This window comes from Ranitomeya variabilis, chromosome 2, assembly GCF_051348905.1.
Source record: "Ranitomeya variabilis isolate aRanVar5 chromosome 2, aRanVar5.hap1, whole genome shotgun sequence".
In the NCBI taxonomy this organism is placed as follows: Eukaryota; Metazoa; Chordata; class Amphibia; order Anura; family Dendrobatidae; genus Ranitomeya; species Ranitomeya variabilis.
In genome coordinates, this window is record NC_135233.1 from 349696707 (window position 1) to 349724021 (window position 27315).

Here is a 27315-nt window from a genome sequence, read left to right on the forward strand (position 1 = left end):
ACCCCATATCCCACCGCTACACGGGAGTGGGAAGAGAGTGGCCAAGTGCCAGAATAGGCGCATATTCCAGATGTGCCTCTTCTGGGGTGGCTGGGGGCAGATGTTTGTAGCCAGGGGGGGCCAATAACCGTGGACCCTCTCTAGGCTATTAATATCTGCCCTCAGTCACTGGCTTTACCATTCTGGCGGAGAAAATTGCACAGGAGCCTACGCCTATTTTTTCCGCCATTTAACCTTTTATTTTACAAGCTAGAGTGCCCACATTTTGCACATACACACTACTAACATTAGTAGTGTGGAATATGCAAAAAAAAGGGATATGAGATGGTTTACTGTATGTAAACCATGTCTCATCCTGTCGGGTTTGGGAAGGAGAAAGAAAAAGCCGGCAATTGAATTACTGGCTTTTCACATATCTCGCGCTGAATTAAATATGAATACAGAATATAAATATATATGTGTCTCAATGACATATATATATATATATTTATTTATACTGTATATATGTTTTAACGAACATTTGAGCACATAAATCCATTAGATGTCAGTTTTGCAAGCCTGCGAGAGAATATCGCAGTACGGATGCCATACGGATTACATACGGAGGATGCCATGCGCAAAATACGCTGCCACACCCTGCCTACGGAGGACATACGGACCACTATTTTGGGGACTTTTCTGCATATTAGGGCTGTAAAAAAGGGACCGTATTGTCTTACGCCTAGTGTGACGCCGGCCTAAGGGTATGTGTCCACGTTCAGGAAACACTGCGTTTTTGACACAGCGTTGAGCAGCATGCATAAAAAATGCAGCGTCCAGATGTTACAGCATAGTGGAGGGGATTTCATGAAATCCTGTCTCCACTATGCAGTAAAAGACGCATGCGGCACACCCGAAAAAACACATGCGGCGTGTCTTTTAAGAACGCAGCATGTCCTTACATTGCAGAAAAAACTCAAGGACAACGCAGGTGACCTGCCAGTGACCTCAGGTGCAGATTTGGTCAGGATTTTACGTGCATAAAATCCTGATCAAATCCTGAAGCAATCCTGAACGTGGACACATACCCTTAGGGTATGTGTCCACGTTCAGGATTGCATCAGGATTTGGTCAGGATTTTCCATCAGTATTTGTAAGCCAAAACCAGGAGTGGAACAATTAGAGGAAAAGTATAATAGAAACATATGCACCACTTAAGCATTTATCACCCACTCCTGGTTTTGGCTTACAAATACTGATGGAAAATCCTGACCAAATCCTGATGCAATCCTGAACGTGGACACATACCCTGTATGTGTCCACGTTCAGGATTGCATCAGGATTTGGTCAGGATTTTCCATCAGTATTTGTAAGCCAAAACCAGGAGTGGAACAATTAGAGGAAAAGTATAATAGAAACATATGCACCACTTAAGCATTTATCACCCACTCCTGGTTTTGGCTTACAAATACTGATGGAAAATCCTGACCAAATCCTGATGCAATCCTGAACGTGGACACATACCCTTATACTATAAAACCAATTTGGTGTGGAGACATAAGTAAGTACGTACACCTGGTGCTAATGTGCTTCATCATAATATCCCCACCCCATTGTGAGCTCATTGCAGGAGCAGCGAAGTATCAGTTCTGTTCTTTTTTTTCTAAGTTTAGAATCTGGATGAAAACGGAAATGAAGACCCTGCATTGATGGTGAGGCGGCATAGATGACGCAGGTACTCCGGCTATGGATTGTTATTATTATAACTTTACTGTGTGCTGATTTTGAGCGAATTTTTTTCTGCTATTCACATCTAAAGCTACATACAGTTTTCTTCTGGCTTCCTGTTTCTGTGTCTTGATACATACAGTTAGGTCCATATATATTTGGACAGAGGCAACATTTTTCTAATTTTGCTTATAGACATTACCACAATTAATTTTAAACAAAACAATTCAAATGAAGTTGAAGTTCAGACTTTCAGCTTTCATTTGAGGGTATCCACAATAAAATTGGATGAAGGGTTTAGGAGTTTCAGCTCCTTAACATGTGCCACCCTGTTTTTAAAGGGACCAAAAGTAATTGGACAATTGACTCCAAGGCTCTTTCATGGACAGGTGTGGGCAATCCCTTCGTTATGTCATTCTCAATTAAGCAGATAAAAGGCCTGGAGTTGATTTGAGGTGTGGTGCTTGCATTTGTAAGGTTTTGCTGTGAAGTAAACATGCGGTCAAAGGAGCTCTCCATGCAGGTGAAACAAGCCATCCTTAAGCTGCGAAAACAGAAAAAACCCATCGGATAAATTGCTACAATATTAGGAGTGGCAAAATCTACAATTTGGTACATCCTGAGAAAGAAAGAAAGCACTGGTGAACTCATCAATGCAAAAAGATCTGGGCGCCCACGGAAGACAACAGTGGTGGATGATCGCAGAATAAGCTCCATGGTGAAGAGAAACCCCTACACAACAGCCAACCAAGTGAACAACACTCTCCAGGAGGTCGGCGTATCAATATCCAAATCTACCATAAAGAGAAGACTGCATGAAAGTAAATACAGAGGGTTCACTGCACGGTGCAAGCCACTCATAAGCATCAAGAATAAAAAGGCTAGACTGGACTGTGCTAAAAAACATCTAAAAAAGCCAGCACAGTTCTGGAAGAACATTCTTTGGACAGATGAAACCATGATAAACCTCTACCAGAATGATGGAAAGAGAAAAGTATGGCGAAGGCGTGGTACAGCTCATGATCCAAAGCATACCACATCATCTGTAAAACACGGCGGAGGCAGTGTGATGGCTTGGGCATGCATGGCTGCCAGTGGCACTGGGTCACTAGTGTTTATTGATGATGTGACACAGGACAGAAGCAGCCGAATGAATTCTGAGGTATTCAGAGCCATACTGTGTGCTCAGATCCAGCAAAATGCAGCAAAACTGATTGGTTGTCGTTTCATACTACAGATGGACAATGACCCAAAACATAAAGCCAAAGCAACTCAGGAGTTTATTAAAGCAAAGAAGTGGAATATTCTTGAATGGCCAAGTCAGTCACCTGATCTCAACCCAATTGAGCATGCATTTCACTTGTTAAAGACTAAACTTCAGACAGAAAGGCCCACAAACAAACAGCAACTGAAAACCACAGCAGTGAAGGCCTGGCAGAGCATCAAAAAGGAGGAAACTCAGCGTCTGGTGATGTCCATCAGTTCAAGACTTTAGGCAGTCATTGGCAACAAAGGGTTTTCAACCAAGTACTAAAAATTAACATTTTATTTAAAATTATTGAATCTGTCCAATTACTTTTGGTCCCTTTAAAAACAGGTTGGTACATGTTAAGGATCTGAAACTCCTAAACCCTTCATCCAATTTTAATGTGGATACCCTCAAATGAAAGCTGAAGGTCTGAACTTCAACTGCATCTGAATTGTTTTGTTTAAAATTCATTGTGGTAATAGCTATAACCAAAATGAGAAAAATGTCTCTGTCCAAATATATATGGACCTAACTGTATATAGTCTTACATAGCAAATAGATCAATGGCTGCACTCAACTGTACTAAAGCAAGGAAATGTGCGATACATGAAATGTGAATAGCATAATGGCTTGTGAAATCTATGAAAAAACACATGAGATGCTTAGCACAAGATTTGGCCAACAAATGTGAGCCCATCCACCAAACGTCAAGGTAATCTCAGATCCATACACCTCGTACACACGTAGTATATAGCACAGCCACGTAGTATATAGCACAACCCACGTAGTATATAGCACAGCCCACGGAGAGTATAACAGCCCACATAGCATATAACACAGCCACGTTGTTTATAATAGCCCACATAGTATATAACAGCCCACGCACGTAGTGTATAACACAGCCCACGTAGTATATAACACAGCCCACGTAGTGTATAACACAGCCCACGTAGTGTATAACAGCCCACGTAGTGTATAACAGCCCACGTAGTGTATAACAGCCCACGTAGTGTATAGCACAGGCCACGTAGTGTATAGCACAGGCCACGTAGTGTATAGCTCAGGCCACGTAGTGTATAGCACAGGCCACATATTATATTGCACAGCCCACGTATTATATTGCACAGCCCACGTATTATATAGCACAGCCCACGTAGTATATAGCACAGCCCACGTAGTATATAGCACAGCCCACGTAGTATATTGCACAGTCCACGTAGTATATAGCAATGTGGGCATCATATTCCTGTTAAAAAAAAAACTAAAATAAAAAATATTTATATACTCACCTTCCATTGGCCCCGGATCCAGGCGAAGCGGTTACCGACGCTCCTCGCGCGCTCCGGTCCCAAGAGTGCATTGCGGTCTTGCGAGATGATGACGTTGCGGTCTCGCGAGACCGCTACGTCATCTCGCGAGACCGCAATGCATGGAGCGGTCACCGGGGCGTCGCGAGGAGCGGGGAAGGCCTGTTCCTGATCCGGGGGCCGACGGACGGTGAGTATATAATGATTTTTAGGCATAGGCAGCATCAATAGTAAAAAGTTGGTCACACAGGGTTAATAACAGCGGTAACGGAGTGCATTACACCGCGGCATAACACGGTCCGTTACCGCTGCCATTTACCCTGTGTGAGCGCTGACTGGAGGAGATTATGGAGCAGGCACTGACTGCGGGGAGTAAGGAGCGGCCATTTTGCCGCCGGACTGTGCCCGTCGCTGATTGGTCGTGGCAAAACGGCCACGACCAATCAGCGACTTGGATTTCCATGACAGACAGAGGCCGCGACCAATGAATATCTGTGACAGGCAGACAGCCAGAAAGACAGACAGACGGAAGTGACCCTTAGACAATTATATAGTAGATGAAGCATCATGTGTGGCCATTATACAGTATGGAGCATCATATGTGACCATTATACAGCATGGAGCATTATGTGTGCCCATTATACAGTATGGAGCACTGTGTGGTCATTATACAGCATGGAGCATCATGTGTGACCATTATACAGTATGGAGCATCATGTGTGGCCATTATACAGTATGGAGCACTGTGTGGCCATTATACAGTATGGAGCATCATGTGGGGCTCATTATACTGTATGGAGCAATATATGGGGCTTATTATACTGTATGGAGCAATATATGGGGCATGTTATTCTGTATGGGGCGCTGTGCCGTGCCTACAATACTGTATGGAGCAATATATGGGGCTCATTATACTGTATGGAGCAATATATGGGGCTCATTATTCTGTAAGGAGCACTGTGGTGCCCAGAATACTGTATGGAGGACTATGCTGTCTGATTTATGACCTATTGTAGAATGTACAATAGTTATCACTCATGTAATGTATGGGGGGACTGTATATGAGATGGGAGCCCTATAGTGGGGCTGTACGGTATATGTGTTTGGGGGGGCGCCGTTTTGAAGTTCACTTCAGGCAGCAGTGTGGCTAGGTTCACCCCTGTATGCAGCAGATATTAAAGAAGTTGTCCACTACTTTTTCATTGATGACCTATCCTTTTGATTCGAATAGATGAATGTGCTGGGCCAAGCCTCGGCCCCTATCAGAAGACGGCCACCGACACCGGTAACAGCTGATAAGCGGGGGTGCCAGGTGTCTGATTCCGGATGATCAGACATTGATGATATTTCATCAGGATAGTTCATCAATCAAAAAGTAGTGGACAACCTCTTTATGTTCTGCTCAATCCTTAGAATAGAGGATAACTCACTGACTACTGGGGGTCCAGTTGCTGGGACCTCCACTTAACCTGAGAACAGGCTCTGTATCCTGGGAATCCGCAATTGCAGCCCCTTCTTGAATGGAGCGGGCGATGCGCATGCTTGACCTCCGCACAATTCATTGTCTATGGGACTTCTGGAGAAAGCTGAGTACAGCGCTCCGCTATTTCCAGCAGTCCTAGACAATGAACAAATATGAGGTCAAGAGTGCGCGTCAGTCAAGACAGTGATTCTGCAGAGTGTGGTTCTAGAGATCCAGATCGCTGGGGGTGCGACTGCTGTGATCTATAGATGTATAATTTGTCTTTTATAGCTTTAATATTTTTATCTACTGTTGCTCACTTTTATGCACTCTTCCTACTCAGGTGACTTTTCTAATTCTGCTTCTCTCCTCCTTGCCAAATTCCTATAATGACTTCTCTATAGAATCTCTCTCTTTAGCTCCAGTCCTCATGGTCTCTCCACCTCTAGACACTCACACACAGCTCTCTCTCCACCCTCCCCTGGTGGAGGCTGTCTCTCCTCCCTCCCTGCACTCTCAGGAAGTTCTGACTTTTCCTCTCATGTAAAAGTTTTTTTGTTGCTCAGAGGTGGAGAAGGCAATAAAGAGACTGAGAGAGAGACAGGGGGAAGGGAGGCAGAGAGGTGGTGGCCACAGTAGCCTGAGCCACACAGATAGGGGGCTGATTGCTGTGGAGGAGAGCAGAGACTGGAAATACTGAGACATAAGCATGAATACATAGCTGAATGCAGGAGAAGAGACAGCTAGGTTAGGAGTGATAGGGATTTAGACTGCCCAACTGAAAGAAGCCTCTGAGAAACCTGGAAGAGGCGGCAGAGACTGAGCAGGTAAGTGACAGAGTCACCAGGCCTTTATTGTACTACGTGTCCTTTATGCTTATATTGTTCCTGTTTTATATGTTTTAAGAGGAAATGGAGAATTTACGTATTTTAAAGGATGTCCTACATGTCTACTGTAGAGATGGATAGTGACAGTAGAGGCCCCGAAGCGGCAGAGTAGATGTCGCCTCAGTAGATGCATTCTTGAGAAATTTTCTTCTGTCACTGTCCATATCAAATGTCTCCGTTTCACCTGATGGGAAAAGTGACTACAGCAGAGAATCAGGGCCAGAACACTAGAACATTTTGAGCAACTTTAACTTTTCACGGGCCGTTAGTTTATTCAATCGAATTAGTTTCAGTTAAAACCTGTGGGATAAATATGTCCTCAAAGGGTTAAGAAGTCATTTTACGTTCCCGATAATAGGCAAATTATAGGGTTTTCCTGTAAGATAACGATCAGTAAAGTGGTGGTTAGACTGGTATAATTACCGGTATCAGTCCTACCACAGAGTAGTACAGTTATTTACACCCAGCTATGGTGGTGGCTAATCTCCAGGGATCAGGCCCTGATTCTTCTCTACTCCAACATCATCAGCCTGGCCTCAAGACCAGATGGTCAACCAGCGACGCTGAAATCAGCAGGTTCAGATGACTGTAATCTGCATGGGGGTCTGCCCATACACGTCAGGCCAGTGTTGGTAATTGCTCTTCTGAAAGCGATCTTTCCTTGAGTGTTCCCAGAAAGTTATTTTATTTCATTAAAAATGTACGACTAAAGCCCCCATACACATTACACTAATGTCGGACGCACCCGCCGATATTGACCGGGTGCTTACAAGTCAGTATGTGGTCCCACTATATAGAGTATTAACCCGAACACACACAGCCCCTATATATAGTATTACCCCACAAACAGCCCCCCTACATAAAGTATGAGCCCACACATCTCCCTATACCAGGTATGAGCCCACACACAGCCCCATATACACGGTATGAGCCCACACATCCCCCTATACATGGTATGAGCCCACACATCCCCCTATACACGGTATGAGCCCACACATCCCCCTATACACGGTATGAGCCCACACATCCCCCTATACACGGTATGAGCCCACACATCTCCCTATCCACGGTATGAGCCCACACATCCCCTAAACACATTATTATTATTGTTGTTGTTGTCATTATTTATTTATATAGCACCATTGATTCCATGGTGCTGTACATGAGAAGGGGTTACATACAAGTTACAGATATTACTTACAGTTAGCAAACTAACAATTACAGACTGATACAGAGGGGCGAGAACCCTGCCCTTGCGGTATGAGCCTACACACAGCCCCATATACAGTATGAACCCACATACAGCCCCCTATATACAGTACGAGTCCACACAGCCCCCTTTATACAGTATAAGCCCACACACAGCTCCCCTACATACAGTCTGAGCCCTGACGTAGCCCCTATATACAGTATGAGCCCACACACCGGCCCCTATATACAGTATGAGTCCACACACAGCCCCCTATATACAGTACGAGTCCATACAGCCCCTTTATACAGTACGAGTCCACACACAGCCCCCTATATACAGTCTGAGCCCTGACATAGCCCCTATATACAGTATGAGCCCACACACAGCCCCATATACAGTATGAGCCCACACACAGCCCCCTATATACAGTCTGAGCCCTGACGTAGCCCCTGTATACAGTCTGAGCCCTGACATAGCCCCTATATACAGTATGAACCCACACATAGCTCCTATATACAGTATGAGCCCACACACAGCCCCCTATACACGATATGAGCCCACACACAGCCCCATATATACAGTCTGAGCCCTGACGTAGCCCCTGCCCTCACATACTCACCTCGCTCCTCGCTCACTGATGCGCCACACAGCAGATGGGATGTAACAACGTCATTGCGTCTGCTGTAACAGTCGCACATGCTGATTGGTGGAGGCAGAAGCTGGCTGACCCTCCTCCACAATTGTATTTACCGCTATCTGCATCATGAGGATGCAGATATCAACTAAATTGGAATGCGGGCAGGAGAGGGTATCCACATGGGACGGCCACGTGGGCCAGTGTTTTCAGCCCTTCGGGAGTCTCGGTGCGCAGGCCGGACTAGGACCGCCAGTGGGCCGGATGTGGCCTGCGGGCAGCACCTTGCCCGGGTCTGGTGTAGGTAATACGTGGCCCATTCAACTGTTGTGGAACCAGATGCCCTTACATTGTGGGATCTTCTATCTGAAATGCATTGGATGGGAGGTTTTTCGTGTAGAACATTCATGATTTATTGTGGCGTTCCATATAATAGGAGGCTGTGTAGTAAATGGGTTATTGTATATTTAGCAAGTCTGCACGGCAGTGCTAACCGGTAGAACAGGGACCACACCCAGATGCAGAATGATTATATGGCCATCTCCTGTGGTATTCTGATGTAATTGAAGCCTTTTATTGTTAGAACATAATGCCAACATTCTATAGATCCCGTCACCTGGGAGATCTAATAGATTGACAAAATAGATCACAATAGCAGCTACATAATTATCACTTAAGACGAGAGTTTGCCTAGGAGCGCTTCACTGTTTTTGATTTCATAGGTAATGAATGGAGCAGTGGTCAGGTATCATCCAATCTGCACCTACATTTTGTAATGGGGATATAAGTTCCACATTCTGCCCATCAGTGCGGGTGCCAGCGGCTGGACCTGTCACTTAATAAGTTAACACCCAACAAACTTGTTTTCACTAGACATACCCCCAGCACACCATGTCCTACTTCCAATGTTAAAAAGAAATGTTATTGGTAAAACCTTAGAGCAGTGGGGTTCACTGCGCTGCCAATGGATGAAATCAGGAGACCAAGGAGATTCCTATGTGATTTATTGGTAACGCGTTTCCAAATTATCCAACTTTTTCCTCAGGACCGACCACAAGTGAAAGATATAACTATACATTGTGTAGAGTACAGGTAAATATCATATAAAAGACAGAAAACAGAGGTCCCCACACGTATCTCTGGTATTGACCAGCTTCCTCAGGAGTAAAAACATAACCATCACCCAAGACGATGACTCAACCCAGCCACATCTTACAGATTTATTAGATCACCCTTACGATACCACACATTCATTGTTTGAGGTCGGATTTGTCCTACTTGTGTAGGGTAGCATAAAACGTATTCTATATACCATTGCATTTTACTAATTAACAAACTAGGCATCATTTCCAAAAGCAATAACCACCGTAAAACTGTTTTGTCTTTTTTTTTTTCCAGCTCTTCTGACATGAGGTCCTGGCTGGTGCTTACACTGCTATTAATTGGCTACCTAGCCTATCTCTTCCTAGGATCATGGGTGGTCTCCACCATAGAATCTCCATATGAGGCACATTTGCGCAAGGAGCTGAAAGAGCTAAAGCAGGCGTTTCTTAATAGCAGTCCGTGTGTGAACGAGAGTAGCTTGGAGGCCTTCCTGGAGAAAGTGGTCAGCGCCAATAAATTTGGGGTCTCAGTGTTAAATAATGCATCTAATGAAAGCAATTGGGACTTGGCGTCGTCCCTCTTCTTCTCCAGCACTTTGGTGACCACTGTTGGTGAGTACAAGAATTTCCAAAGTTTTATTTTTTAACACGAAATGCAGTTTGACAGAGGAATGGTCATGATCCGAAAGGAGGTGGACAACAAACCCAGAGTTGAATGGTGGAACATCTTGAATTAGGATCAGCTTATTCATTTAATTTCAGTGGGACTGGCCAACCATATTAATGTGTATGGAGGTGTCCCGACTTTTTCCCAACAAAGATGTTAGGGAACTTCTTTTTTTTTTCTTTTCTTCTATTAGCACTTGATTCACTTCTTCTAATTAATGAAACATGTATGGGGAGGAGGAATAGCTGTTGGCGAAAAGTAATTTAAAGTGTATGGCAAGGTTGGCAGGACCGGACAAGCATGTAATGCGTAGGGGGCCTGATGATGAAAGAGAGTAGGACCAAGCATGTAAAATTACAATGTGCCATACTTTTGTTTTCCTGGGAGTTGATCAAATATGACTTTCTCTTTTGAAACCACTTGTGCTCTCTGCCAAATCGAGTGTGCATGTATATGGCAAAAATAGCGGTCAGCTGTATGAGCACCGCCATCTAGTGTGAATAAGCACCTCTTAATATAATGGAGAACTTATCATTTATTAACATTTATAAAAGGTTTATCTGGATTACAAATATATATAGAAAGATTTGCAGAACCCTTCTCCAGCGACCGCGTCGGTAGTCCATGGGCGCCGGACCAGAGCCCTGAGAACCTCCTACTACCAACCTCTTCTCAAGTATGATGTGGCACCAGGTCTACTACGGTAGTTAGAAGAGGCGGCCGAGATGCCGGCAGGTAGAATGAGGTCCACTGGGGTCTGGTTCTGCAAATCTTTTTACTCAACGTTATTATTGGAGCATTTAAGGTTAGCTCCCTCGTTCATACCCGCCATCAAGTAGCTAAAGTGGAAAGCAGCTGTAAATAATATTTTTTTCTGGAAGGCAGAATCCATACATTATATATTGATTTTGACGTCCTTGTCTGCAGATTAGAACTCATTATTGTTGGCTTCTTTTTTGGTTGTGACTTACCAAATAAAAAAGAACATTGTCTATTTGCTTTGCTGATACTGTAGGAATTTGTGGGAGTTAACTTGCATATGCAAATATCCTGGAGGTTCTCCCTTCATTATCGGAGTACAAGAGATAATGTTGGAAAGTCCGTAGCAAGTAGATAATATTTCTGTTTTTTTCTTCTGACACTGAGCAGATCATTGCCAGTGACGTGCAGTAACTCCAGCTCTCCGGTTTCACTTGGTGAAGAAAAGCAAACAATATAACTATTAAACTCCATAATCCCATGCACTTCCCTCCGGGGTATTAGAAAAAGGCTTTGTTTACACAGAAATACTCACCTCCTGTAGATAATCTTGTAATATCAGCAACAGGTAACAAGCTAATTTTACGAGGAGAATGCCATATACCATGGACCTAAGGGTGAATGACCTCGGGGAGATCAAAACATCCAACACCGCGGAGACACCATCACGTGTTTCTCAACGCAGTGATCCAGAACACTGCCCCCATCCCTTAAGGGAAATATGTAATATTATAGTCATTTTACTAGGCACTGCTCCTAATAGCCAGTTTTCTACTCCACACTGATGAGGGGCAAATACCCCGAAACAGCTGTCTGTGGATGGATACCATGTTTTGGCATAGGTGGTTTTCCTTTATTGGATGCTGCCCTTCCCGTGGTTGTTCCTTCCCGGTGAAAGACCTGGCTATTCATTGCTTGCGTTGAGAAACACATGATGGTGTCTCCGCGGCTTTTCCACATGCATATACCATGGACCGACGGCAGCTGAACCTGCCGCTATCACTGGGATCGGGCAACAGCCTAATGTGTATGGGGGTCTCCTCACTTCCTTCCGGAACATATGACATTGGGGAAGATAAGGATTGGGCAGGTCGCATTTCTAATGGATGATCCATTTGTGCATTTGCATGCAAACAATGGGATTAAAACAAAATAATAACAGAAACACAAATAAGACTGTGACGACACAATAGGAAAAAGTGGTCGGCCACCCATGAGCGCAACCGTAGAGTGGTTTATTATATGTAAAGGATGTTTTGGAGAAAAAAATTAAGTGTGAATGATGCCTGTAAAAGGAACTTGCCATAGGATTCATGCAGCTGGAATCATGGGCAGAATGAGCTGGACACGGATTTGTAATTGCAACCTTCTATTTTCTCTGAAACGCTGTGGTATTTCAGAGTTAATATTACCGTACTTTGAAAAGCCGGCCCCGGGACCATGCGTCTTCGATTACTGGTCCAAGGTTGGCCCCTGTTGGCTTCTCCCCATCCCAGGTCTCTCTATGTGTACAGGAAAGACCAGGAGAGCAGGGTGGCGAGAATCCGCCAGGGGCCGTTCTTGGACTAGTCATCCAAGACGCATTGTCCCAGGCGTCTTTTTCAAATGCTTCAGTGTTTCCGTGTAACTCGTATATGTCAAAAATAAGCCACTAGATTCTGATGCATCCTGTCCATGGGTTGGGCAACATGAATCTAATGACTGGGAAGGAATGAGGAATCGAGATCTCTCTTGAGGTTACAAGACGTCACAGATAAGTTGTATGTGCAGTTTTAACCCTTGTTAATGGGAAAAGTGTTAGGACTCCAAATTAGACTGGATCCCTGTGAACCTCCCACCTGCTATGTCCGTCACAGCAGGCTGGCTAATCAAAAATGGAGCCAAATATGCCTGCAGTTAGGAGGCGATTTGCTGGGCTCCCATCAAGCAGTCACTGAATATTTACCTGGCCAGTGAACCACTGAATATCAACCTGGCCGGTGGACCGCTGAATACTGACCTGGCCGGTGGACCGCTGAATACTGACCTGGCCGGTGGACCGCTGAATACTGACCTGGCCGGTGGACAGCTGAATACTGACCTGGACGGTGGACCGCTGAATACTGACCTGCCCGATGGACCGCTGAATACTGCCCTGGCTGGTGGACTGCTGAATATCGACCTGCCCAGTGGACCGGGTCCTGCACTTTGATCCATTCATCTCTACCTGTCACTCGTACTAATCAGCTTTTGGTGCAGCAAAACTGGCACAATTAATTAAAGTTTGCAGCGGCCACGAACAGTACTACAAGCCTTTTCCCATACATGTGATTGAGGGACAGCATGTGATACCAATTACAGGCACTATATAATGTAAGACACTTTATTCATTTCAGTACTCCATATTAGATCACTAGAGACATTGAATACCTGACTGCTCTCGATTGTGTACAGCCAGCCTAAAGCCCCCCAAACATTTTGGATAGGTGTTGACCTTCAGCTCTCCCATATACAGGGACGCTCTGCTGATTGCTCCTGAGCTCTCTGTGAGATAGTTGCTGCTAGATATCTCTGGTGGCGTCTTATCTTCCCAATAGCAAAAATATTGGCAGTCTGAAATCGGACATGACAGATCCTTATCTATCCCAGCAACATCTGTTGGGGTCCCACATACACATTAGACTGTTATTGATCATATCTGTCTATATCAGGCGGTTCGGCTGACGTTGGTGTAATGGTGGCCTTTACATTAGACAGTCACTCTACACCACACCATTGTCTGTATCTTATATTGCATTGGTTTTGTGCCCATATGTAATTATACTGGATACATTCAGACCTGAACCGAGGATGCTAATAGTTCTTATACCATGTATGAGTTGTATACGTGGCTCCGAATGGTTGAGGAACCTGGTTACAGGCTTTGTACCGAGTTCGAGCCTGAAAACAACCTTTGATTTCTAGGGAATGCATCATATTTTTGTGTTCGAGAGCTGGTATTTAGTAGACTCCTTTTACTAGCCAATGACACTAATAGTTTGTGTACAGTATGTCCATCAGCTTGGCTTTCTCCGATTTCCACATCACTGGGAGTACTGAAAGCCTTGGCTGTGCACCTACTATTGCTGGGCCCCCACATTGACAAAGTGCATCTGTATGTCTTGGCTCCGGGCCCGATCATGGGTCAGCAACTCACTCAGCTTGTAAACATATTACATAGTGGTGAGAACAGAAGGGTCAGTGCAGTTCACTATAAATCCATGTGATGTACAAGCTGTTTACATATACAATGGTATAATCTGCAGTCTCCACATCTACATACTGCAAAGAAGACCCATAATAATAAAAAATGCCCCTCACCTGGCTATCTCCATGAGACCAATATAATGTAAGAACAGGAAAAAAATGGAATTTGCTCCCAAGTAATCTCCATTCCATCCTTAAATAAGGTGTAACCCCATAATTTCCCCATTACTTTTTGCTGACTTTAATATGAAGTGTCAAAACCATTAGCGTAGGAATTTGAGCTGTGCCTTCTATATCTGTGGGCTTATCGAAAGTTCCTTATTGAGGATTTGGCAAAGATATAGGTCCAACAATTACCCACACCCGTATCCAAATTAGTACATAAGTTTAACTGATGACTGGATGGATTTTAGATGAAAAAGTTAGGTTTACACCTAAACATTGCCAAACATGCATATTTTGTCAGGACTACATGAATGGAGATGTCCCAGCTCTTCACCAATCCTTAAATTTCAACTTTATCAAATGTTTGTTCTCATGGAAGATAAGTATCTGCCAATGGAGCCTGGCAGTGACTTATTCTCCTTTTCACATTGTGAACACATGCATGCTCGGCCAAGTGTATATGTGACTGGGGTGAGGAGGAATAGATGTCGACTGAAGGAGCATTTAGCGTATAGCTATCTAGGGCCCCCATACACATTAGATGACATTCGTCATCTTGGTTTACATGACTGTACCACGCACATTGTACAAATATCTTTCAGATGAAGCCATCTATTTTAGATGTATAGCAAACAAAAATGTTTGTTTATCGGTGGAATGGATTAAGTGAAATAACAGATCTTTAGCTTTCCGAACAACTAACACATGCACATTGTCATAGATGATAGTTGTATGAAAATATCACACCAGCCCAATCCATCCTTTGGACAACTAAGAACATTAGTCGTTGGCTTGACGTCTGAAGGACCAAAACGATGAATGATTGATTTGGATGAACTCTTAAATTTGGTCCAACTTTGGTCTAAGGTGTATGTGGGCCTTAAGGTACATGGCCACTTTTGACTCTCTACACGTGGCCAGTTCTTGCCTGATTAGAGCTTTTATTCTTCGCTTACTATTGTTTGTGCTTGAGCGTTTAATTGATTGCGGATCTGAGGGTCAGATGCTGATTCCAGCCAGAATGGATGCAAGTATACATGAAGATGTGGATCAAACTCCATAGAATTTAGTGGTGACCGTATTAGATAGAAGTAGGTTTATGGTTGAGTGAATGATTGTGTGACTGTGATCATATTGCCGATGCAGCCATAGTCCATATTGGCCATTACAGTCAATCACCCTGACCATGTATGTTCAATTACACCAGGCAGTGATCTTAGGAATCTTCTTCCAAGGAAAGATTGTGGAACGTACACTCACCGGCCACTTTATTAGGTACACCTGTCCAACTTCTTGTTAACACTTAATTTCTAATCAGCCAATCACATGGCGGCAACTCAGTGCATTTAGGCATGTAGACATGGTCAAGACAATCTCCTGCAGTTCAAACCGAGCATCAGTATGGGGAAGAAAGGTGATTTGAGTGCCTTTGAACGTGGCATGGTTGTTGGTGCCAGAAGGGCTGGTCTGAGTATTTCAGAAACTGCTGATCTACTGGGATTTTCACGCACAACCATCTCTAGGGTTTACAGAGAATGGTCCGAAAAAGAAAAAAAATCCAGTGAGCGGCAGTTCTGTGGGCGGAAATGCCTTGTTGATGCCAGAGGTCAGAGGAGAATGGGCAGACTGGTTCGAGCTGATAGAAAGGCAACAGTGACTCAAATCGCCACCCGTTACAACCAAGGTAGGCCTAAGAGCATCTCTGAACGCACAGTGCGTCGAACTTTGAGGCAGATGGGCTACAGCAGCAGAAGACCACACCGGGTACCACTCCTTTCAGCTAAGAACAGGAAACTGAGGCTACAATTTGTACAAGCTCATCGAAATTGGACAGTAGAAGATTGGAAAAACGTTGCTTGGTCTGATGAGTCTCGATTTCTGCTGCGACATTCGGATGGTAGGGTCAGAATTTGGCTTAAACAACATGAAAGCATGGATCCATCCTGCCTTGTATGGAGCATCTTTGGGATGTGCAGCCGACAAATCTGCGGCAACTGTGTGATGCCATCATGTCAATATGGACCAAAATCTCTGAGGAATGCTTCCAGCACCTTGTTGAATCTATGCCACGAAGAATTGAGGCAGTTCTGAAGGCAAAAGGGGGTCCAACCCGTTACTAGCATGGTGTACCTAATAAAGTGAGAGTGAGTGTATGTATTGTATAAAAAGTTCTATTCTAATTCAGTCTGAAAGGTCGTTCAACTTTAAAAGCCTGTTTACACAGGCAAAACAATGTGGACGGAACGATCTGTAATACATCGTTTAGTGCACACAAGCTGCCATTGTTCTCGGCAGCACGAGTCTTGTTTACACAGGACGATGCACTGCCAACAAATAGAATTTTTAAGCATGCTTAAAAATCATTTCACCCGACGAACGTGTGGTTTGATCACTCATAGAGTGATCGCTAGCCTGTTTTACACAGCCGGATTATTATAAAGTTTAGGAACACTTGTTTCACAGTGTAAATGCAGCTTTACATTATGCTGACGTTCAACAAGTTAATTGTTAAACAGCTGTAAGCCTGCTGTGTTTACCATCACTGCACGGTCATGTCAGCCTCTGCCCACGTCTATGTGTACATGGGGCTGGGCTTGGGTTTCAGGTAACTTCTGGAAACAATGGAAACACAACTAACAACTAACAATGGAAAGACAACAGTTGAAGTTGTGATATTAGGAACCAGGCTACAATGAGGAAGCTGGAGATTGCCCCACTGTCTGATCTATGGTAGTTCCCCCAGTACATGTGCCGCCTCCCTCACATTCAGTAACTCTGTACTAGGTGGTTCATCAATTTCTCCGAGCTCTTCCACCGCACAGCAACTATTTACTATTTGTCCCAGCTGGTGGTGCCATTTACTGGTTTCCACTGTAAACCATTTAACAATGTAGACGGAATGTGGAAACGATGAACTCTGCAAAGCATATGCTACATGTGAGTGGAAAGTGCACCCACCCGACAGGCACGAGTGTGAAAATACACACAGCTGCATGTGATGACTGAAAGCAGTTCTCTCTAAGGCTGTGTTCAGATGATCATGTGTTGTCACTGGCCGGACACATCTGTATATTGTGGAGGTGACTGGGACGTACGCTGCTTTGTGCGCTCATCCGAACTGGTATCAGAGCTATCTGCTATTCCTGGTCAGTGTGCTTTCTGCACATGGACAAATGAAAGTCAATTTACTGCACCATATTTTCCATATGGACGATAAAAAAAATTGCAGTGCGCTATTCTCATCCGTTTTGCTACCAGGACACTGCTCTTTTTTGTCCGATAGCATCTGCATCCATCTGTGCTGTAAACAGACCCAGTAGCGTCTCACGTAGCCTAAGGCTGGGTTCTCACATTATACTGCCCAAATCCATGTTCTATGGCAACGTGATTCTGCAGATAAATCGTAGGGCTGTTGGCCACCCCCTAGGGGCAAAGATTCGGCCAAAAGCAGCAGCTGCAGCATGAGACCCCAACCTAATATTGGGTGTTTCAAATCTACTCAGCAGATAGTAGGTCTTGGTGTCCAAAGTGCCCTAAGACCTGCGCAGAGCTGTCAGCTGAACAATCATTTGGCCAACAGCAATCTCTGTGGACTCCGCCATACACAGGTATGGTTGGCTCTGCCAATCGCTCCTGAGTTCTCTATTATAGAGCCGCTGCCAGACCCCTCTGGGAGCAACTTATTCCCCCCTGCTGCACACAAGGATCGGCCATTGGAGGCCCCTATAAGTATTAGACCGTCGTCCAATCTTACCAATATCGGCGTCTTTGATCGCCTTTAGTCTGTTTACAGTTTTGAAATCGGTTGGATGGACAATAGCTCATTTACTTCTTATCACCCCAAGGGCTCATTGTATTACTCTTGCTCATAAAGTGTCTGGGTGGGTGCAGGGGTAAAGATAGCACGTGGACGCTGCTGCAAAGGACTCTTTACAGAAGACACTAGTATTTTAAAGGGAATTTTCCACCAGGTTTTCGCTCCCCTAACTGAGAGAAGCATGATGTAGAGGCAGAGATCCTGATTCCAGTGATGTGCCACTTACTGGGCTGCTTGCTGCAGTTTTGATAAAATATCAGTTCTATCTGCTGCAGATCTAGCAGTTCTCTGATTGCTGAGCTTTGCATAACCCCACCCACACCATTAATTGGCAGCTTTCTGCCTATGCACAGTGTACACAGAAATCTGCCAATGAGTGGTGGTGGCGGTGTTATATGGAGCTAACAAACAGGCAATCTCTGCATGAGTTGCGACTGTCGAACAGTTGCGAGACATGCAGCCGAGGGGAATCCAACAGATTTTTTGAGCATTCCGAAGACCCTCGTTTAGCACACGAGCATGCTTAGATAACACCTTATGTGAGCATGTTCGCTCTTCACTACTGACCGCATGAAATGGGAAGGAGTTTTCTTCAGTAAAGCCCTTTTATAGTCAACATCTGGACCACTATATAATTAAGAATTAGACTTACCTGTTGAATTCTTGTTAATTAGAATTTTGTAGCCTAAGCTTTAGACTTTTCTTTGGGATGTATTCATTTTTTAATGAATGTGTTAGGAAAATTACTTCTTTTTTTTTATGTGCAAAATAAGAAATCTTATTTGCAATCAGCGACCCTCATTTGTTGATTCTGAAAAAGAAAAAAAACGTTTTCTGCCAAATCTGTTGGAATGTACAAATTTTTACTGAGTACTGTATATACTATTAGTATTAATACTAATTTTGTGCATATGGAAGTGCGGCCGGCCTGTATAAGCAGTATATTAAACAAATGTGAATGTACCAGATCACCTGTCGTTTAATGGCCACAGGTCATCCAGTGTGAACGCACCTTTTAAGCCTCCCTTGTGTGAGTAATCTATCTAGTTGTGACTCCACTATTTGATCACACCCTGGACTAATGTTTGCGATGCCGACTTGTCCTGCTCTGGGGACATAATAATAGGGATATAACAGGACGTCCTGCAGCTTTTTCATCCACCTGTTGTGGATTTTCCTGCACAATCTAGTGGGTAGATTGCAGACATGCTGATCTTTGTCTATCACATCACCCCTTGCGGTTAGTCCTCATTCCTTGTCGCTCAGGTTCATCACTGTTTACATAATACACAGGTCCTACAAGTTCAACCTTATTCCAACTACTGCACTTTAGAAGAATAAAAAAAAATTCCCCTCGGGGCCATTATAGCTGCGTGCACTATAATACAGCACCGTGACTGCGTAAACTTCAGCAGCAATAGTCCATGGCACATTTTCAGGTCATATTAATGCTTTTTTAAGCTGTGTGAATGAGAATTGGTAATATCACTTTACCAGTACTGTTACATCGAGAAATTCCCACCAGCAAACTCAAGACTGGAAATCCGCAGCCCTAAAATACCCAACAATTTTTTGAATTTGTTAACTGTTCTTTCCATTGCTTTTCTGCTCATAGTAAGGCATTCCTGTAGAGTCCACTCAACCATGCTCATGCATGCCCGGATTGGCTGAGCGTGCATGTTTTTCAAGGGGACAATGTAAGACCCTACTGCCAGACACCTCTGCTGTCAGGTTTTGGCTGCTCCTTATATACCATGAGGGTGAAGGATTAGGAGTATCTAACATGTGGTGTTCCATTTTTTTTCCAACATCTGTTTCCTAGAGAATTGGGATCATTTTAGATTGGAGGCCAAAATTGTCTAATGTGTATGGGCACCAGGTCGCTCTGCCAATGGCCGTCCATATGAGCTCATAATGCTAAATGTTAGGGTAATTACCTACACAAATAGAGTCATATATTTCCCAGTTCTTGCTTTTGCTGCCAGGTCTGTATATACGTGACTATTCCCTCAGTACTAATCTCCGCCATTACATAAATGCACAGCGGCGAGACGCTCATTAAACCCAATGATATAATCGAATTAACGTATGATACAATACAGTGACGGGTTTGGTCTTTCATGTGTGACTGGTCCGGAGGACCGGGGATCTGGTAGAACAAGCCTCGCTCTGTGTACAGAGTAAATCCCATTTCTATTCGTTCTTAGGGACTGGATATTTGGCGTTTTGTGCTGAGCTGTGAGATTAGGACACTGGTCACAAAGGTGTTTTATGGGCACTAGGATATGGGGGAGGTCTGCACAAAGCTACAACCTCTTTATGTACGGGATATGTAAAGTCTAGCTGTATCGCATACGGACTTAACACCAAGATGTCCCACGGACCTACCAATCCAAACTTATGTCACCTTATAATCCTATGTAGAAGCACAGGGGTCCAGGTGACGTACGGATGCAATACATTCATGTAAAACTGGTCTAAGGGTGCATGTACATGACAAAGCTTCATTCATTTACCATGTACAATGACCATGAAGACCCATTGGCGTAGCCTCCACAATACGACATACGGTGGAACAATGTATTCTTATGACTTGTATAACAAGTGCAAAGAAAACCTCTAAAACTTAGAGCAATACATACAAACGTAGGGGCTACTGCCGTCTATGGACCCTTCATTGGAAATTTAGACTGCGTACAACGCCGCAGTCTGCCTGTCCTCACGGTGTCTATGTTAAAGGTGGTAAAGGTGACCATAGACTCAAAGATCTATCCATGATCCATCTACCAAGATCAGCCCTGTGCATGAGGAAGGATTATCAACTGTGGTCCGTGATTATCCGGATGTTTAAAAATGCCCCTCCATGCCAGTTATCTTCATTTAGTCGCCTCCAGACTCCGGTGCCACCTTAGCCCAGTTGCCCCCCGGTGCCACCCTAGCTCAGATGCCCCCCTGGTGCCACCCTAGCTCAGATGCCCCACCCCCCCCCGTTCTACCCTAGCTCAGACGTCCCCAGTTCTACCTTAGCTCAGACGCCCCCGGTGCCATGCTAGCTCATACGCCCCCGGTGCCATGCTAGCTCATACGCCCCCGGTGCCACGCTAGCTCAGACTCCCCCGGTGCCACGCTAGCTCAGACGCCCCCGGTGCCACGCTAGCTCAGACGCCAGACCCCCCCAGTGCCACCCTAGCTCAGACGCCCCCGGTGCCACTTTAGCTCAGACGCCCCCCCTGGTTCTACCCTAGCTCAGATGCCCCCCCCCCCCGGTTCTACCTTAGCTCAGACGCCCCCCGTTCTACCCTAGCTCAGGCGCCTCCGGTGCCACCCCAGCTCAGACGCCTCCGGTGCCACTTTAGCTCAGACGCCCCCCTGGTTCTACCCTAGCTCAGATGCCCCCCTGGTTCTACCCTAGCTCAGATGCCCCCCTGGTTCTACCGTAGCTCAGACGCCCCCCGTTCTACCCTAGCTCAGGCACCTCCGGTGCCACCCTAGCTCAGACGCCTCCGGTGCAACCTTAGCTCAGACGCCCCTGTGCCACCTTAGCTCAGACGCCCCCAGTGCCACTGTCACACCCAGAGCCCGGTGCCACATTAGCAATCTGTGTAACTTGTCACTTCTACATATAGCAAGCTGCAAAACCACTCAAACAGAAACTCAATTAGAGTGCTTAATGCTGAAAGTTTCCATGAGGAAATAGATCATATGATGAGCCAAGTACCTGCTGACAGGACGAAAAAACTATGTGCAAAGTCAGTCACTGTGACCAGTCTCTATAATTTTAGTGTTCGCCCTCAGCAACCTTGGGCTTTAATTTTCCCTCACATATTAGACATCTGCAGACCAGAAGTTGTCCACATTTTCCAGCTTGATGTAATGGATGCTTTCCCAGGCTGTATATTACAGGGGGTGGTGTACATGGCCGCCTCTGCCGGCAATGCTGGTGTAGGCTGCGTACATACTAATGACTGATCCATTTCTTGCTCTTTATTTCCAGGTTATGGGTACACCACTCCACTCACAGACTCCGGGAAGGCGTTCTGCATCTTCTATGCTCTGATTGGCGTCCCATTCACGATGCTGGTGCTCAGTGCGGCCGTCCAGCGCCTCATGTCCACATTTACCTACCAGCCCATCCTCTACTTCCAGCTTCACGGAGGCTTCGACCGTAAGAAGGTCACAAGGGTTCACTTTGTCATCTTGGCTTTGGCAGTGCTGGTTTTCTTCCTGGTGGTGCCATCCGCCATATTTAGCTCCATAGAAAGTAGCTGGAGTTTCCTGGACGCCTTTTACTTTTGTTTCATCTCGCTTTGCACTATTGGGCTTGGAGACTACGTCCCCGGGGAGCAGGAGGACCAAGGGCTTCGGCAGCTGTACAAAGTGTCTGTAGCTTGTAAGTATTGGTAGTTAAAGGTTTCCCTTTAGGCAACAGAAAAGTGCTGCCCCAAATTGGCATGGAGCAACTTTACTAATGGCGTTCATTAAAAAGCTTGTACCATTTTGTGTCCACAGCTCCTATGCAAAACTGGTGTTAGTCTAAAAGAGAACGATCCGGCGCGCCCTATTTCAGAGCCCGATAGCGAGTGGTGGAGCGAGTTCTCCTCTGTGTGGAGAGATGGCAAACAATGGTTCAGCCAACAGCTATCTATAGTTTACGGCCCCTCTTATTCGTCTTTTCCTTTGTTCCTACAGTTTTTCCTGACCTGATCTGATTTACTTGGGTCATTCATGTTGGAGACAAAGCAAACTGTGACTCCCGGTGTCCATTGTTTATCAATAGTTATAGTATACAGTGTATCAAGCCCATCTGGACTAACCGAAAGTCTGTATGGCCATATGTATGGAATACCCTGCGGGCACTTTACCCTCAAAGCCCCAAACACATTGGAGAAAACTAGGCCTAACCCAGCCGACTCTCCCCCGACAGATAATATTGCGGGACGGAAGGAGAAACATGATATGGAGGTATCAAGAGAGCTAAGTCCTGACCACGGTCTCTCCTACGTCCCCCATACACAGGAACCCTCTGCTCGGCCATATGTATGGGGGAGTCGGGAGAGACAACTGTCTGCTGAATGAACATTTGGCCGGCAGCTACCTCGTGTATGGCCCACTGTATAAGCAAATGGGACAGGAACGTCATGTGTGGTGGTAAGGGTGGGGAACTGCAATTTGGTAGCTCCAGCCAATTGTCCAACATAATCCAACTTTGCTACACCCAACAACTTTAATTTTATGCATATGGAGGTGTCCCGAATTTCTATCAACAGCAGGTGTTGGAGAAAGAAAGGATGGTGGATATTGCTTTTCAAGTCCCAAATAGTAGAATAGTAGAAGTCCCAAATAGTAGGCGGTGAAAAAAATCTTCTTTATTATCTCATAGCATGCAATAAAAATCAGGCGTAGAGTGCCGGCTTGTAGAGGTGTCAGTAGACATGAAACTGCCGTAGCCTGCCAGTGTGTGTCTGTACTATCCCACCTGATTTTATTGCTTGCTATGAGATAATAAAGAAGATTTGTTTCCACGATGTGGTGTGGTGAGTGCCGACAAATTCCCTTCTACTATTTGGAACTTTCAGTGGCTTTTGTATAACGACGGAGCACCACTGATTATTACAGCATGGCTGTGTGCATGGACAGCATCTGAGTATTTCAGTGTTCCTGTATGGGAGGGAGAAGCTAGGTTTCCTTTTCAACATGTCCGATCCTTTGTTCCCATGGAATATCCGCTTCTGTTAGAAGTGTCTGGTAGTGGATTACTCCCAGTGACATACGTTGATTACTATGAGCCCACATGCAAACTTTGAACAAGGTTTTCATATCAGCCAGCAATAGACAACTTACTTATACAGATGGCCTACCCAGAGTAATTACTCCCGGCCCCTGCTGGAGATGCTGCTGAGACCTTGCCTTACTCCATTTACACAGGCACAGGGCCGTGCAAGGAGCAATGTAAGGGTGGAAAGTGTTATTGGCACAGGCTGCACTGCTTCTCATGAGACGGTTGTATGGACCCTGTGAAGGCCGCTTCACTTATTTGCTGCTCCTTACTGCGCATGTGAAGAGGAGTAAACTGGGGAGTGCTACTGGTTTCGGATGGCTGTGTGGCAGAAAGGACTCCTCTGGCAACGTGTGGCAGCAAGAATCCCACCGGGGACATGCGGCAGCAAGGACCCCTCTGGGGACATGCGGCAGCAAGGACCCCTCTGGCGACATGTGGCAGCTAGGACCCCTCTGGGGCCTTGTCATGATTACACCCCCTGCAACCATGTTAATTTTGCCCCAGATTATTCCAATCTCTGTTGAAATAAACATGGTCTCTGATACAAATCTTATTTGGGTTATTCACCTCCAGTCATTTATTATTCAGAGGATGTGATCATCTGCTCAAGTCTTTAACCACTGTCCCTGTTTGTCCATTAGATCTTGTCTTACATTGTGTTTTCCTCCACAGTCTACCTCTTACTCGGACTTATGGCCATGCTGCTCCTCCTCCAGACTTTCCACAAGGCCGCGGACCTCCATGGACTCACTGATCTCTTCTACCTCCCCCATCTCCCTGACCAAGAAGACCAAGAGCCCATTCTGGAGACCTCAAACCCCACTCTGAGTAACAAAGAGCCTAAAAGACCACTGACTACCGGGAACCAACCAAGCTATTCTTCCATCAACCGATAACCCAGAGTCGTGTTGTACCCAGCACCGAGGGTGCGAATGAAAGGGACATCACCCTGGTAATCTCAGTAAACATGTCTCATATCCCACGTAACGTTCTCCTGAACTTTTCCTTTCAAGGAGATAGTGAGACCACAAGTCATTATGTTATATTAGGTTTACTTTAGAAGGAGACTTCTAGGATTTTATGAAAATCTTTCATTCGCCTCCTCTCTGGTGATCCTTGCCGGCCCTCAGATGCTTTACATCATTCTCTTGACAACTGCAGCTAATCACTGGTTGGTTTCTTGGTAGCATTTCTGCTGAGACCATTGATTGCCTGCAGCGGTCACGTGAATGATGCACTGGAGGTGACCACCAGAGTGGCGCCAAATTCGAAGCAGGAATTAGGGTTATTTTCTTACATCCTCACATTGCCTGACATGGGGCATAGTTATAAAATCCCTTCTAGAATATGTGGATTATAGCTCCTGTTGGACTGAACTTGACATATTATGTGTGGATTATTTCCTAGTGTATTTTTTTGCTTTTAGATGTTCCACTTACAGTATGTTTTACACTACCGCAATAATCTTACCAGGTCATTTCTCACCATAATACATATTTATGTGCCATGTGTGAAAATTAGACTAGATAACTAAATATATATTCTGTTCTTGTTAATCTGCTAGAAAGTAATTGGGCAGACAGATCTATACCCCTGCCTTTGCTACCATTCATTTGAATGGGGTCTGACGCACAGTGCCATAGTATGGCTCTATACGAGCTCTGAGTTATATGAATCCCTAATATTGCACCCATGGAAATCTCCCATTAAGGAGAGAATACCTCTGTGACAGAGATCCAAATTGGGTGGGTTGTCCTGTCAAAAATTGGGTATGCTCGACTTTACTTGGTTTATGGTCTGGGCAGATGAGAGAATTAGTTCAGCTCCTTTATTATGGGCATTAATCCAACTCCCTTTTCAGAAGCCTGATCTATTAGCAAGTAGGGAAAAAACGGCTCTAAAGAGTATCTCTTGCTTCAGAAGACCCAGACCATTGATTGTAGTGATTACTGTGCAATACTTCATTTCACCTGCGGAGGCGCTGCAGGGAAACTGAATACAAAAGAAAGTGTCTAATCTGCTGGATAAAAGTCAGTGCTGATATATCTTCTGCATTTCCCTCCTGTATAAGCTTTCATCAAGTTATTCCAGAAGAACCTTAGTCAATAATATTAGTAAGTAGCACCTTCTTTTTTAAATTTGTGATAAAAAAGGGAAGATTTTATACTTTGTAGTTGCTTTTTATCATGTCTGAGTGTTGCTCTCAGAATGTTGTCAGTAAATTATCGCTAAGTGGTGACATTCCAGAATGATATGTATCAGTGTTTTGCACAATTTTCTAGAAAAGTACCACATACATGTAGTTTGTCTGTATCCTGAGATGGTTTGTAAAATTTAGTAGGGGACAATAGTTGTTTATAGGTTCTCCAGGGCAATTACTTTGAGGGAAGGTTTATAAAAATGAGTCCAGAGAACCAATCACATTGCTGCTTTTATATTCTTGCCTGATTTTAAGTAGTCAATAGATGTCGGTCAAATATTTAATTGGCAACAGCTATCTCTCCCTCCCACATACACATGCACGCTCAGTTTGGCTGAGCATACATGCATTCTCACTGGCGAGAGGGTAGTAAGCTGCTGCCAGACCCTTATAATGGCCTCTTACATAGTTACATAGGTTGAAAAAAGACCTAAGTCCATGAAGTTCATCCTTTCTCCGCTAATTATTTATTTTGAAGACAAAAGAAATTGGGCATATTGATTCAATATGCCAAATCCTTTTTTTTTTTTATTTGCTACTGTGTGTCATCTGACCTTGTAATAAACATGCAATGGTCCGTCGGTCACACCAAAAACATCGGGTTGGGCAAATTTTGATCTAATGTGTATGACCGCCTATGGAAAATTAGTGCTGATTAATTCCTACAGTCAACAGTATGCCTCCCAATGCTTCAGTCCCAAAGAATCTGGTGATTTAACACTTCAGCATGTAAAAAAGAAAATTAAATCTTCAGAAGCTACAACATCTTTTGGTTCCGTTCATGGGACCGGGTCACTGCGGCCTCCAAACACGCAGTCCTTGAGTCTTATGGTCGCAGTCCTTGAGTCTTATGGTCTTCAGTACTAATATAAAGTAGCAGTAATTTTTTATATTTTTTGGAAGCTTCAGAAATAAAAACAGATGTGATTTGATTGCGATGGACCTAAAATGAAAAGCAGTAACGCAAACAATTTACCTTTTAAATTATTTACCTTTGTTGCCTCGTTAGGTTACGTGGTCATCGTTCTGTATATCATGGCTGCTGGGTATCTGCAGACAACGTGGTCAGATCCAGAGGGGGCGGGGAGCAGGTCTGTTTTATTTCCTAATACATAAAAAGCAAATCTATAGCTAGTGAGAGTTGAGCAAAATGATTAGCAGG

The 27315-nt window shown here is 44.6% G+C and overlaps 1 protein-coding gene across 4 annotated transcripts; it reads left to right on the forward strand.

The window, feature by feature from the left end:
• The first annotated feature begins 1647 nt into the window (after positions 1–1647).
• Positions 1648–24935, forward strand: KCNK6 (potassium two pore domain channel subfamily K member 6). 4 transcript variants are annotated; one of them, XM_077285529.1, is made up of 4 exons: positions 1648–1714; positions 9837–10153; positions 22169–22564; positions 24626–24935. In XM_077285529.1, exons 2-4 carry the CDS (start codon positions 9847–9849, stop codon positions 24847–24849), a joined length of 927 nt encoding a protein of 308 aa, XP_077141644.1. In that variant the 5' UTR covers positions 1648–1714; positions 9837–9846; the 3' UTR covers positions 24850–24935. The 4 variants fall into 4 exon arrangements, with proteins under 4 accessions (XP_077141644.1, XP_077141645.1, XP_077141642.1 ...); XM_077285530.1 differs by having other exon boundaries at positions 1670–1691; XM_077285527.1 differs by lacking the exon at positions 1648–1714 and adding an exon at positions 6222–6552.
• Positions 24936–27315: the final 2380 nt, after the last annotated feature.

Coding starts and splice junctions, on each gene's coding strand:
- KCNK6 (XM_077285529.1), top strand. CDS start 9,847: ATGAGGTCCTGGCTGGTGCTTACACTGCTATTAATTGGCTACCTAGCC. Junction 10,154..22,168: donor CACTTTGGTGACCACTGTTG/GTGAGTACAAGA, acceptor CTTTATTTCCAG/GTTATGGGTACACCACTCCA. Junction 22,565..24,625: donor GTACAAAGTGTCTGTAGCTT/GTAAGTATTGGT, acceptor TTTCCTCCACAG/TCTACCTCTTACTCGGACTT.